The sequence below is a fragment of the Gracilinanus agilis genome, chromosome 1 (assembly GCF_016433145.1).
Source record: "Gracilinanus agilis isolate LMUSP501 chromosome 1, AgileGrace, whole genome shotgun sequence".
Classification (NCBI taxonomy): Eukaryota; Metazoa; Chordata; class Mammalia; order Didelphimorphia; family Didelphidae; genus Gracilinanus; species Gracilinanus agilis.
The window spans coordinates 540161707-540176940 of record NC_058130.1 but is presented as its reverse complement, the minus strand read 5'-3'; the positions used below and the strand labels follow the sequence as shown (position 1 = coordinate 540176940).

General features: G+C 33.9%; 1 protein-coding gene across 1 annotated transcript in view; it reads left to right on the top strand.

Moving 5' to 3' along the window:
• The window catches only part of TTC39C (tetratricopeptide repeat domain 39C), a 107005-nt gene extending 94771 nt beyond the window's left edge, over positions 1-12234 (top strand). Inside the window, exons 11-14 of the mRNA XM_044666556.1 lie at positions 3743-3840; positions 9185-9289; positions 10665-10703; positions 11736-12234. Coding sequence (XP_044522491.1) covers positions 3743-3840; positions 9185-9289; positions 10665-10703; positions 11736-11825 — 332 coding nt within the window. The 3' untranslated portion in view covers positions 11826-12234. The remainder of the gene's footprint in view (positions 1-3742; positions 3841-9184; positions 9290-10664; positions 10704-11735) is intronic.
• Positions 12235-15234: the final 3000 nt, after the last annotated feature.

Below are 15234 nucleotides of genomic sequence, written 5' to 3'. Positions count from 1 at the left end.
AGTAGAAAAAATTAAGATATTTGAGATAAGATGTACATGTATTATCAGAAATACATGGTGGCAAAATTTTATTTACTATAGATATTACATTTGTAATCAATTATCAGGGGATTTTTTATAAATCCATATTCTCTCTATTAAAGAAACAGGACATGAATGTTATTGCAGTCAGTTATTGGATCTTGGCATATAAAACTTTTTACATGAATTAAAAAGGGATGGATGAGACTTTTTCATTGTAGTAATAGTTGTTTGGGTGATTTGTAAATTTAGAATTACTTTAAAGTTATCTTTAGGGTGTTAATTAATTTAAATGAGAACTTCAGAAATATTACTACAAAATGAAATGGATTTTAAAAAAGAAATATACCAGAACTTGTACATCCAGATTCTTCAAAATTGTTAGCTTGAAAGGTTCTACACCGAGGCCAATGATGCTGCCATTGTACATTTTAGAATTACCACTTTTGCAATGGCTTTTGAAGCCTGCAGCTTATTCTTTGGAGAAGCTTCAATGATGGGGGGTGGGGGGGGAACAGGTACATTTTATTTTCTCATATGGCTCAAAGTCACCTAGAACTAAATTTGATGAATAAAGTGGGTATTCAACCTGGATAAATGTTGTTTCAGGTTAAAAAATAAAAAAAGTGGTGACTAAAGTAATGAACCTGATTTTCTTATGATAGGGTACTGGGCCTGGGGTTAGGAGGTTGAGTTCAAACCCTACCTCATACACTACCTACCTAGATGTGTAACCTTAGGCAAATCACTTAACATCTTTCTCCCCTCAGTTTCCTTAGTGATAAGAGGAGAATTATAATATCACCTACTTTATATGTTTTTGTAAGATCAAGTGAGATATGGGGAGCTAGGTGACTCACTAGATAGAGAGCCAGACCTAGAGTTGGGAAAATCTGGGTTCAAATCTGAACCCTATAACTATGGAACTTTGGGCTGGTCACTTAAACCCAGTTGCCTAGTCCTTATCACACTTCTCCCTTGGAATTGGTACTTCATATAGATTGAAAGGCAAAAAGTAAGGGTTCCCCAAAAAATGACTAAATGAGATAATATTTGTAAAAAGCTATTAGCACACTACTTGACACATAGTCCCTGCTTTATAAATGCTTATTCCTTTCCTTTCTTCACATGTCTCACAAACTGGCTCTGAAGGTATTTACAAACATGGGGCTCCTAAAAATGTTTTGAATATTGGCAAGATCATCATTGAAATAAGTTTATAGCTACTCAAGTACAAGTTCCATTATGTTTATTTTAAAATGAGTCACATTGATTTATTATAATCTCACCTATTAAAATGAAGACAACATAGAATCCTTAAAAATATCCACCTAATAGGGGCAGCTAGGTGGCTCAGTGAATGAGAGCCAGGTAGTCCTGGGTTCCCATGTGACCTCAGATATTTCTCTAGTTGTGTGACCCTGAACAAATGTCTTGATCCCAATTGCCTAGCCCTTAATGTGCTTTTCTGTAAAATAGAGAATATTGAGTTAAATTCCTTCTGACATCTCTCCTAGCTTTAAATCTATGATCCTCTGGCTTCATTTTCCCTGTTGAAAAATCTTCAGGAGATTCCCCTTATTTATAGAAAAATTCAAACTCCTTAGCTTGAAAGACATTCAAGCCTACCCTTACAATCTTATCTCTAAACAAGTAGGAATTCAAGAATTCCACCTTTTTTTTGCTAGACTGTATTTATTACTTCCCATATGTTCCCTACATCCTTCTTTCTGTCTTTTTTCATCCTGTCCCTTTGCCTAGAAATTTCTTTTGATCGCCTTTGTCTATTGCAATCCTATTTTGCTGGGCTTAGTAGCAGGAAGAATTGGGTTCAGATATCACCTTACCAGCTCTTACTTTGGGAAAGTTACTTCTTGTGGTCTCGTTTTCCTCAACTATAAAATGAGAAGTTAAAGGATTCAGTGGCCTCTAAAATCCCATCTAGCCTTAAATTTGAATTTTTATGGTTCTTCATGGCTCAGCTCAGATATCACATTTGCCATGAAACTTTCTGTGATCTTCTTATCCAAGGTAGAAATCTTGTCTCAGTCTTCAGAATGCCCATAGAACTTCATGCATTTCTTAAAGTATTTGCTATATTTTATAGAGTTATTTGTGCACTTGTGTACAAGTACACTTGTGTACTTCCCTCCTTCCTTTCCTCCTGGACCATAATTTGTTGAAGGCAAGAACTATATCTTCTTTTTCTATCATCATAGATGCTTTTGCACATAGTAAACACTTGATAAATAATTATTGGATGAATGAATTAAAATTTTATGTTCATTGGGTGAAGTTCAGCAGTAGCATCTTTGTTAATTCTTCAGATATCTGTATATCAGCATTGCTGGTGGAGTTGTGAATTGATCCAACCATTCTGGCAATTTGGAACTATGCTCAAAGGGCTTTAAAAGACTATCTGCCTTTTGATCCAGCCATAGCACTGCTTGGTTTATACTCCAAAGAGATAATGAGGAAAAAGACTTGTACAAAAATATTTATAGCCGCGTTCTTTGTGGTGGCAAAAAAATGGAAAATGAGAGACTGTCCTATTGGGGAATGACTGAACATATTGTGGCATCTGTTGGTGATGGGATACTATTGTGCTCAAAGGAATAAAGAACTGGAGGAATTCCATGTGAACTGGAATGACCTCCAGGAATTGAAGCAGAGTGAAAAAAGCAGAAGCAGGAGAACATTGTACACAGAGACTGATACACTGTGATACAATCGAACATAACGGACTTCTCTACTAGCAGCAATGCAAGAATCCAGAGCAAGGCTGAGGGGCTTATGAGAAAGAAAACTAGCCACACTCAGAGGAAGAACTGTGGGAGGAGAAACACAAAAGAAAAACAACTGCTTGAACACATGGGCTGATGCGGATATTATTGGGGATGTAGACACTAAACAATAACTCTAGTCCAACTATCAGTAATATGGAATTAGGTCTTAATCAATGATACATGTAAAACCCAGTGGAATTGTGCATCGGCTAAGGGGGGTTAGGGATGTTTGGGGGAGAGGGAAAGAACATGAAACATGTAACTGGGAAAATATTCAAAATTAAAATTAAATAAATAAATAAAATAAAATAAGATAAGTTACAAAAAAAAGAAATATATAGATTGTGGGAGACCTTCAATGAACTGATGCAGAGTGAAATGAGGAGAACATTGTACACAGGAAGCAAAACATTGTGGAATAATCCAATATAATGAACTTTGCTACTAGAAGCAATGCAACAAGGCAGGGCACTCCTGAAGGAATTATGGGAAAAAATGCTAACTATATTGAGAGAAAGAACTCTGGGAGTAGAAATGCAAAAGAAGAACATATGACATCACTTATCACACGTGTATGTGGGTATGTGATTTTGGGGTGTCAGTTTTAAAAGATCACTCTACAGCAAAAATGAATAATATGGAAATAGGTATCAAATAATAATGTTTGTACAATCCCTTGGAATTGCTTGTCGGCTCTGGAAGGAGGATGGCTAGAGGGGAGGGAAAGAAAATGAATCATGTAAGCATGAAAAATGTTTAAAAATAAAAAAAAATTAAAGAAAAAAGGTATCTGTATATCAGGGAACAAAGTTTGAAGTTCAGAAACATAAGATTGACCGATATGCCAAAAGGATGAAGTATTTGCCTAAAATCATTGATGATACTTAAAATCTTATTTGTCCTTCCTCCCATAATCTCCTTCTCATCTCTCAAAGCTTGCCATGAGGTCGATGATTCATCTGCTGTTGGATTAAAAAATTTACTTCTTGGTGCCATACATAAATGCTTGGGAAATTCAGAAGATGCCATTCAGGTAACCTGCTAATGTTTCTGACACAGATTAAAAAAAAAGGTTCCAAAATGTGTACTTGGGAGTAACAAAAAATGAAGTGTTTAAATTTTAAAAACAAAACCACATTACACGATTTGTGTGTATATGTGTAGTCCATAGACTTCCTAACAGTTATAATTAACAGTAAAATGTCTTTTCATGCACTGTAATTTATATTTTATTAAAAATAGTACTTTATGAGAGTCACAGCCAAGCTGGCTAACAATAGAACAAGTTTCCTTGCAAAATTCCTTCAGACAGACCTAGAAAACATAACACACTGAATCCTGATAGGAAAATCTGTAGAAAAGTCACAGTGAGTCATTTTTCTAGCCCAACTCATTATAGAAATCAGAAGCCTATAGGTTTTTCCTTCATGGAACATTCTAGTATAGGGAAACACTTTGCACCAGGAAAGGCAAAGGTCCTAGACCCATAGGAAGGCATCCATACTGGAGGTTCTTAAATGGAGACAGAGGTAAACTGACAACTTCCCCCCCCCCCCACCTAGTCTTGATTCACAGGTCATTGGCAGGGACACTTGTGTCTACCTTTCCCCTGAACTAAGCAGCAACTGCGTGACTCGGATCCCAGGAGGGCAAATCAGGGTCTCAGTTCAAGCTTCTAGCACATGGCTAAAAATCTCAGAAAAGAGGAGGCACTGTGATTCTGTTACTCTGAACCAGCAGAGCTTCTCAATAGGCTAAGAGGAGCTGAGTCCAGCAGCATCTCTTGCTCAGACTCATTTTCAGGTCAGAACTTATAGACTTCAGACCAGGGAACAGAAATCAGACTTTACCCTGAATTGAACCTCTTTCTGAGCAATCTTATAATAACATAACAATCAGTGCCCTAAGAAAGCAGCAATAAGATGAGCTCAGAGTTAGGAAATAGACTGGAAGAATAAGCAAACAGAAGAAGAACCGTACTAAAAAAACAAAGAACTTTTATGGTGACAGGGAAACTTAAGACACAAACCCAGAAAGGAATGACTTCAAAATATGTATAAAACCTCAAAGAAAAACACTCCTTGGTCACTGATTCAGCTATAATTCCTGGAAGAAGTGAAACAAGAATTTAAAAAAATTAAAAAGTGAATGTTTTTTTTCTCAATGAAATGAGAACACTACAAGGGAAAAAGGGGGGGAAAAATGAGAGCTATAGAAGAGAGAATTTGGAAGGAAATTAACAGGAGCAGTTAGGTAACACAGTGGATAGAGTTCCGGGTCTGGAGTTGGAAGGACTTAAGTTCAAATCTGGCTTCAGACACTTCTTAGCTGTGTGACCCTGAGAAGGTTAATTAATCTCATTTGCCTAGCCCTTGCCTTTCTATCTTAGAATTGTTACTAAGACAGAAAGTGAAGGGGTTTTGGGGGGTTGTTTTTAAAAAAGGGAATTAACAGTTTGGCACAAGAGGTACATTGATTAAGCAGCCAACTCTAAATATTGTAATGGACCAAATTAGAAGCTAGTGATTCCATGAGACAAGAAGAAATATTAAAATAACTAGAGATATAGAAGCAATGTAAGAGCTCTCATAGCAAAAAAACAAACAACCTAGAAAACAGATTGAGGAGAAAAGAAAATTAAGAATCATCCAGCTGCCTGAATGTCACAACTAAAACAATAGGCTAAATATCACATTTCAAGAAATCTTAAAAGTTTCTCAGATTTCTTAGAACCACAGGGAAGTGGTGTGGAGGGGAGAGAAGGAAGGTTAGGAGAAACTGCCTCATCCAGGGTGCTCAAGTAGACATTTAAACAAACAAAGAGGGACTGATACTTCTAAATTTGAAGTGGTTAAAGGAAGCGAGAATACACATACCTGATGAGTAACACGAATACATTCCATTTAACAGGGAGGTAGAAGAGAATGGGTTAAAGAGGTGAGAAGGAATTAGAGGGAGGGATTAGTCCTAAGCAAAACAGACTAAGGATGTACCCAAAAAAAAAGTAGCACTTTTTGAAGTAGCAAAAAATGAGGGTGCCTATAAATCAGGGAGTGACTGAACAAATAATAAGAATGAGTGATAGAATACTATTGTGTTATAAGAAATGATGAAGGGAATAGTTTTAGAGAAACTTCAAAAACTTATGATCTGATTTAGAGTGAAATGAACAGAACCAGAAAAAACAATTTATTCAAAGTTAACAAGGGTAAAGGCAAACAACTTTGAAAGAATTAGGAGTTCTTATCAAAGTTATGAGCAACTCTGATTTCAGAGGATAAATGATGAAATATGCTGCCCACCTCCTGATAAGAGAGGTGTAAGGCTGCAGGGAAGATTTGAGAATGAAACATTTGGTTTTGGACATGGCCATTGTAGAAATTTGTTTTGCTAGATAAGCATGTTTGTAATAGGGATTTTGTTTTAATTTCATTCACAGTTGGGGTGTTGTCAGGATGGGCAAGAGAAAAGGTAGATTTTCAGTGATTAAACATATAATTTTATACAAATACCTTAAATTTGTGTGGTGTTTTATAGTTGCTAAACTGCTTTCAACTGTTTAATTCTGTTAATCTTGAAAACAACACTGTGAGGTAGGTATATCAGATTCATTTTCATTTTACAGAGAGGGAAATGAGTCATTATAGTGTTACTTGTCCAGAATCATATTATTTAGTAAATGATCGATTATGGAAGTTTTAGAGATGCTGCTTTACAGTATAAATCAACATGTTCTGATACAGTATGTTAACAAAGACATGCTAGTCCAAATTGAAAGAGACTGAAAGTGAAATTTAGAAGGAAGTAGAAAATTTTGACACAGGAGTAACATCCTGTGACCCAAGTTAATACTTAAATTAGCAGAAGTCAAAATATGCTTTCACTTACTGTTCCAGTCCTCTTTCTGCAGAGAATATAATAAAATCATCACTGTTTGAGATGGAATAGTTGGTAATAAAGCAGATTGAATAGCTTCTATAGATAAACACAATACATAGCTTATAAATAGATCTGTGAAAGCATTTTTTTCTCACTTGATTTTAGTTTTTCTAAGACATAGATTCCTAATGAGATCATTCTCAGCTAAGTGTTAATATTTCAATACCCTCGAGGCTTTGACTTTAAATTAATTCCTTGACTATTAAACTTAAGGAATATACTCTTTAAATTAATCTTAATATGAGATTGAGGTGAAATTAATACATGAATTAAAATGATTCTATTTTAGACCAGAGTATATAACTTTTAAAACTGTATCTGTTGCCTGTGACAGTCCAGAAGACAAAAATACAAAATGGCTCTCATAACGTTATGGTATTCTTTCGCTTCTACATTGGTGATAGAATAGATAAAAGGTTAACAGAGGGTGCAAAACACACAGTGTTTACATTGTAAGAACTGACTTAATTTTTAGTGTGAATCCTTGTACAACAAGTTGGCATACCTTTGGAGGAAGTGTAATGAAGGCAGCTTTGGGCTTTTAATCAGAAGTCTCATTCCTGTGTATTTTGAATTCTTTAAGAAGAAATGCAGAAATTTCTGGATGAACACTACAAAAAATTAAATTGAGAGAAGGTAGATTTTTGGTGATTAAAAAAAAAAAACAATTTTAAAGTAGTACCTTAAATTTGTATAGTACTTTGCTTTCATTTGTTTGCTAAACGGCTTTCATCTGTTTAATCTTGTTAATCTTAAAATCAACACTGTGAGGCAGATCCTACCTCAGACTCCACTGTGTTATAAAAGCAGTTGCATAAAGGAGAAGCCAGTTCAAAGTACACATAGAAGAAATATATTCTATTTTTTTAACCCTTTTGTCTTAGTATCAAGTCTAAGATAGAAGAGCAGCAGTCTAGGTTAAGTGATTGCCCAGAGTCACACAGCTAGAAAATATCTGAGGTCAGATTTGAACCTAGATCCTCTCAATTATAGGTATCATACTCTAGCCGCCCTAAAGAAATGCATATTTAAGGAGACCTAATTCATAATTGCTGAAGGTTTGATTTTCATGTTATTTGAAATATGGGAAAGAAATTATTTCACAAGTCATTCATTGGCATTATCATACAGAAAGGTGGTCAGAAACTAGTAGCTAAGTGAATAAAGTCTTGATAGCAGATCTATAGGAGGATATGGACATACAAAATAAGAAGGCAGAGGTAGTTTGTGATCTGGGATTGGAAGAGGAACAGGCACTTATTTATCTCTCACAAGGTGCCTGGCACTGTCCTCAGTGCTTTACAAATATCTCCTATAGCCTCACAACAACCTTGCAAAATAGAGGATGTTATTATTCCCCTTTTATAGTTGAGGAAAATGAGGCAAACAAAGGTTTAGTGAGTTACCTAGTTTCACACAGCTAGCTAATATGTATGTGAAGCTGGCTTTGAACTCTCTTCTTCCTAACAACAAGCCCAGTCCTTTCTCTACTGTTCCACATCATTACCTCAGCATTGGTTATATCATCTTATCAAGTATCCCTTCCTCATCATGACTAACCCCATCATGGTTTTGCTATATCGTGGGTCAGTATAAGAAATTAAATTACAGTTTTGAGAAAGTTTTGCAGAAGCTGCAGATGACATTCAGAGACCAGCAAATGACACAGAAAAAGTTTAAGAACTAATTTTCACTTAACATTGACTTATATATAATCAATGATTAAATATTTAATCCAAATTTTATAAGATACTGTAAACACCTCATTAAAGAAAAAGAAAAAACTCAAGACTTCTTTCCTAGTCTAAAGGAGGGCTAAACATTTTACACCAATTTTCCAGATTGTGGGAGGCACCATACCACAAACCCCAGTAATGTGGAAGAGATACCTGTACATTGAAATTTTGAAGTATTTAAATTCTAACAAAGCACTTGGTGTACTAAGACAGATGATTAATTACTCAGTTGTTCTAAATAAGAAGTAAATGTGTAACCTAAAAAAGATAGGAGGTAGACTGATTTAATGGAAATAACACTAGATTTGGAGTCAGAGAACTAAGTTTCCAATCCTGACTCTCCTTTCTACACCTGTGCAGTGCAATCTTGGACAAGTCACAGTCTCTCTGAGCACTTACATCCTACTGTCTCTAAATGCTTCAAAATCATGATTAGCCTAGGAATGGGCTCTATAGTATGTACATTTTGCATGAAGGAACTTGGTAGAAAAGGAGGTGAAAATTTTAAGTCTTTGAAACAAAATTTGAGAAAGAAGGTGATGGAGACCTTGAAGTGAGTCAGTAGAGCATAAGAAATAAGGGGAAGGGGGAGTAAGAAATATAGAAAGCCATAGAATAGAGAAAAGCAGATCCAAAAGAAATTTTTGTTCAGCTATAAATGTAAAAATGAATTAGCTTAAATACCATTTATTTTATTTACAGTTCTTCCAGAGAGCTGTCAAAGATGAGTTATGTCGTCAGAACAACTTATATGTTCAACCATATGCTTGTTATGAGCTTGGCTGTCTCCTATTAGATAACCCAGAGGTAAGAGAATATACTTTATATAGATTAATGTTAAGTTAAAGTGTGCAACGGTATAGAACTAAAGCAGCCTTTAATCGAAATAAATAAAGTCATAAGGGATAGTTATTCATTTTTTTTTGTATTGAGTTCTCATATTTTTCTTTTAAGTAAAATTTACATCAAAGGATTGCTTAATTACCCTATTAAATTTTAGTTCTCAATATTGGCTAATGCTTTTCCTTTCTCCAAACTTCCAAGAATCTAATCTTTAGAAATAAGCAGTAAATTATTTCTTATTTGCTCATTTCTAACTAAGTATGCATTTCCTTTAGAATAAGAATGATAACTAGTACTTTTCGGTCAATGGTAGTCCATTTTGAGGTATTATCATTTGTTAGTTACAACTCAGTGTTAGACACTGCTAAGCCATACTTATCTGACCCTAATTTACCTTATCTTATTTTGGTGCATAACTGGAATATATTCTTAGTACTTTCTTTTCAAAAGTTAATTATATGTTAAATTATTTAATTAATCCTTTCAGTAAATTCAATTGCTTCTTTAATATGAAGATTTTATAAATTAAACTAAGGTAGGAAAATTGTGGCACTGCTCCTGTCTTTTCCTAACTTGAGTTATAATGCTAATAATTATCTCTTATTGGAGACATCTGTATTTCATTTAAGGAAATATTTAAAATTTTAAATTTAAATAGAGTTTTTATAATTTGGGGGACAATAAAATGGAATCTTACTTCTTTTCAAAATGTTTATTGTCTTTACCACAATGAGCTTTTACCTTCTAATATTATTTTCAAAAGAAAACTGCTAGTCTTCTTAATAATTATGATTCCAAATCTATTTCATTAAAAATTAAAATTACTAGATATGGAACTGTCACTAATGGTCCAAGCCTTTGGTATTCATTTGTTTTTTTAATTCAACTATAAACTTTTAAACAACAATTGTGGGGTATATGAAAATTATTTATTAACAGACTTCTTATATATTATATTATGAAGGAAAAGTTTCAATTAATTCATATGAGCAGTTGACCCAACCTCTTTTTATTATAAATTTAGACAAATAGCAATGTTTATATAAAGGTTATATATTAAAAACAATAAAACCACCTGAGAGGATTAAATAATTGTTGTCAGAGTATGTTAGGGAAGACTTGAAAATTTTATGCTTTCCTTAATAATTGTATTTCATTATTAATGCAGTGTATTATTTTTAACAGTTCAACAAACATTTTTAAACATCTTTCTATGTGCCATTTAGTTCTGAGCATGGTAGAGTAATGTTAAATGTTCTACTTCATGTACATTTCCAGTTAAATGTCTTTTGCTCTGATTAAAATTTACAAACTTGTTTTTTTCTCCCCACTTTTATAGACTGTGGCAAGAGGTAGAACTCTTCTTTTACAAGCAAAGGTAAAGATACTCACCCAACTAGTTCTCCCTGCTTCTACTTTTCCCTTTCTGAAAGATAAAAACTATATCTTTTTAGTTTAAAATTGAGTGTTAGTTTCCAGAAAGTTGTTATGTATAAGTGGGAGGGGGAGGGACTGGTATAATAGAGACTGATACAATGAACATTTATCATTCAAGATCTTCCTGATAGGGCCAGCAAGGTGGTTCAGTGGATTGAGCACCAGGTCTGGATTTGGGACATCCTTGGTTAAAATCTAGTCTCAGATACTTCCTAGCTGTGTGATCCAGGGCCAGTCATTTAACCCCAATTATGTATCCCTTATTTCTTCTCTGCCTTGGAACTGATACTCAGTATCAATTCTAAGGCAGAAGGTAAAGGATTTTTTTCAAAAGACTTTTCTGGGACAACTAATATGTTTTTAGAATAAAAATCTTTGTATTTTTTGTGTTAGAGTCTTAATGCTTAAAATATTTAAATGCACCCATTCTTTAAAGTGGAAGAGGTGGGGCAGCTGGGTAGCACAGTGGATTGAGAACCAGACCTAGAAACGGGAAGTCCTAGGTTCCAATCTGGCCTCAGACACTTCCTAGGTGTATGACCCTGGGCAAGTCACTTAACTCCCATTGCCTAGACCTTACTACTCTTCTGCCTTGGAACCAATACATAGTACTGTGGAAGGTAAAGGTTTTTTAAAAAATAAAAATAAGATAAATCTTTTGGCTTTATAGCTACATTATTCTAATTAACTAAGACTCAATAATATTCCCTTCCAAGCAACATCACTTAAGAATTATCCTGCAGCCAATATGGAAGATTTTCTTCATAAATGAACAATCTTAGTTTTCCTATATGAAGTTTATAAAATGCATGCTTATTTGAGTCTTTAGGGTGATAAGTAAGAGAATAGCCTTAATAATATCTCAGTTAGTTAAAGAATTATGTATTTTACTTCTGAGAATACAAAAATTATTGTGAAAGACTATAGCTCCTTATAATATTTTAACTTTAAGTAATTTTATTTGTTCTTTCAGGAGGAATTCACTGGCTATGACTTTGAAAACAGATTACATGTCCGCATCCATGCAGCCTTAGCCTCTTTGAGGGAAGTGGTACCTCAGTGACAGACAGAAGTCTTGATTTCTTCCATCCCATCCCACATGATTTTCTGCACTTTAAAAAAAACATGCAGAGGATACAGCTATTGGGAAGATCAGCTTTTCTTCTGAAAACCACCTGTGCCAGAGATACATTTTTGGAGTTGAGCTGACACATTAAAAAACTCCTCTTCTGAACAAAAACTTGAAAAAAATAGTCAGCTGGTGAGAGGGTTAAGTGACCTTGTTCAAACAATTTAGAGTTTTTTTTTAATTTCCCTTTTTGTTTGTTAAGCTAAATATAGTTGACCTGTAATTGTTCAGGAAAAAATTATTATAAGCACACATTTGACTTGATCACATTAACAATTGTATTATAAAGAGTAAAATTAATAATAAGATCACCACCTACATTTGTATTGCGCTTTGAAACAATAAAAACACTTTCCAATCTTTTTAACTTCATCCTTATGATGGTCCTATGAAATACATAAAACAGCATCATCCCAGTATTACAGATGACAAGACACAGTGGCTTGGTCCATGTTGCCCAGTGAGTTAATGATGGGGCAGGGTCTCCTGGCATGATTACCATACGAACCCAATATTCTTTTGTTAAAAAAATTAATATAGAGCATAGGCCTCCATGTTTTTTCTTAGAAAAAAAGCTACATACTCTTTTAGCTCAGATGATGTAATGTAAAATAATTATTTCTCCAGATTATTTCAGTATTTTTCAGAATAGCAAGGACCAAATTTTTTTTCTAAAGACAACCTAAAAAAATGAGGGGAACAGAAATTAATTGTTGGGCCAGGGCTACAACTATTTAGAAAACTTAATTTGATAGCATATTCTAAAAATTAGATATTTAATACTTAAGTTATGGGATTTTTTTACTTTTCTGTGGTTAAAAGTGAAGTTACTTAAATCTAGTTTTGAAATCCTTCAACTGGATTTCTTATTATAGTTTTTTATTTGACATGGATTTGGGGAGAGAAAGGTTAATTTACAATTCATACAATACATACAATACTGATTAATAATTTACATTCAATTCATTAATGATTTTTCTGGGCTATGTATTACTAAGATTCAACTATTTTCCCCCATGGCCCCGACCTTGGATTATTAAATGTGATAACAAAGTACTTCAGTCACTTTTAAGTCCCCTTATTCCTAATTTTCTAATGTCACCTAACTTAACCTCATGCATAGTACACTACCCTAGTGGTGATGTCATAACTAAATTCCTCAGTCTGTCTTAATCACTTCTGCCATGACTATGCATTTGATTTGAACAAATCTGTAGTAATTCCCAAGTATAATTTTCATATGACTTAACTTGACACATTTTTAATTTGCTTCTCAGAGTTCACAACAGGAGAGAATTTGACCAGAGTATTGATGAATTTTAATCTCCTGGGAATTATTCGTGAGGAAATTAAAGTAGTAATTTCTTTGAAAATAGTATTTCCTCATATATTACTAGCCACTTTTTAGTGGACTGAGTTACCAAAGTGTTTTTCCAAACCTACTTGATTCAGGAAATCCATCTTCCATTGGTTTAGGCACAAGGGAAAAAAGTTTGGACTGCCCTATTTGTTAAATGATTAGATTTAGAAATCAAAATGTGTTCTGGTTGGGAATTATTGGGGAGCTTCCATCAATATAGCTGTGACCTCTTTTTAACAATTCTATGGGCTGCATTTGAATTCCCTCGTTTTTCTGGGTCGAAGGGAAGAATGATGAATCTTTAGTATGTATCAATGCAACTTTTGTTCTCTTCTAATCATTAGTGTGTGTAGCTATTCAATCCAATGAACATTAAACATCTCTCTAATGTGTTTGAGGATCATTCTTGCAATTCTTGCTTCAATGTTGAGCCATACTTAAATTGTCCTGTCAGGCAAAAATATTGGTAAACCTATTATTAATTATGTAAAGATTATTCAAAAGTCCTGTGATTTAGAAGTAGTTTGAAACAAAACTAGATTTTTTTAAACTTTTTCATTTGCTGCTTTTTACTTCTTTCATTCAAGTATAGTTCATTTTAGAGTTCAATGTTTTATGTATAGATTTTTAAATGGACCATTCTTCCAATCAGTCTAATTTACTCTTATAGTACCTTTTTGTTAACATGGGAGAGATACGAAAGACACTAAATATACTAAAGCAGAGTGTAAGTATGTTGTTCATTTAGACTAACTGAAAGCTGTATTTTTTTCAAGTTGAATAAGTGCTTTGAATTGATATGTTTTAGATACAAGCCTTTCTTGCCTATGTGCTTTGATTTGCCTAGTGTGATTACTCTGATCGTGATCTGTGCTATAATTCATTTCTATGTAAATCTGCTTCCCTTTCTTCCTACTAATTTAGAAAAGAATCACTTAAGTGGAAAAGGCTCAATATGTGTATTATTTCATTGTTTTGTTTTTTTCCTGTTTCTACCACTTCTCTCTTCCTACTTTGGGAGATTCTTTGGAGCAGCTCCAATTTATAAATATCAAGTATGCTTTTGTATTAGATTATGCCTGTGATGAGATCAATATCAAATGTATATAATGTCATCTACATAAGTTTTTATGATTTGGAAAACTCGGAGGCATGATCTAATAACAATAATAGAATATGCATCTTGTTGACCAATATTCTTAAGATTTTATCTTTAATAAAAAGGTCAGACATCTTTATTTTTAGCTCACTATGGCTATCTTCTACTCAGTTTTAACAAAAGAATTTTTAGATGTCACTGAAAATTAGGATATTTATTGTGGTGTATTGTAAAAGTAAATAATTTATAGAACTTGCACTTTTATATTTCTGTCCAGTAAAATGAAAAGAAAACACCTAACTCGTGGGGTTTTTTTTTCCAAACTTTACTGTAAAAACCAAAGCCTTTTTAGATTGCTTCCTAAGGCAATCTTGATGATAAATAATTTTAAGTGACTTGTCATTTGTATAGGATTACCTGTATTGTGTTCAATCATCATTTTATGAATGAGTTTGTGTGTGTCATTTGAAGGAACTGAAGCCTGAAGGATAGAAAGTGAAAAGGAACATGACTGTAACATTCAAGGATTTGATGAGTTAGGAGGTGATACACTTGTTCCACCTGGCTCCTGGAAATAAAAACTGAAGCAATGGTAGAAGCTGCCAAGAGGCTTATTTAGATTTGATTTCAAGATAATCTTCATTATCATATCGATCTAAAGGGAGAATATCTTGCCTTGAAAAACAGGACTCCAAGGAAGCAGAAACTGGATGATTTCCTGTCAGATATGTTATAATGGGGATTCCTTGGGTATATGAACTGGACTAGGTAACTTCTGAGGCCCCTTATAATTCTCAAATTCTGTGATTTTGTGAAAAGAATGGTAAAATGATGAAAGTTCTTCCAGGCATAGTGTGAAGAGGAGGGCAAGACATTCCACCTCA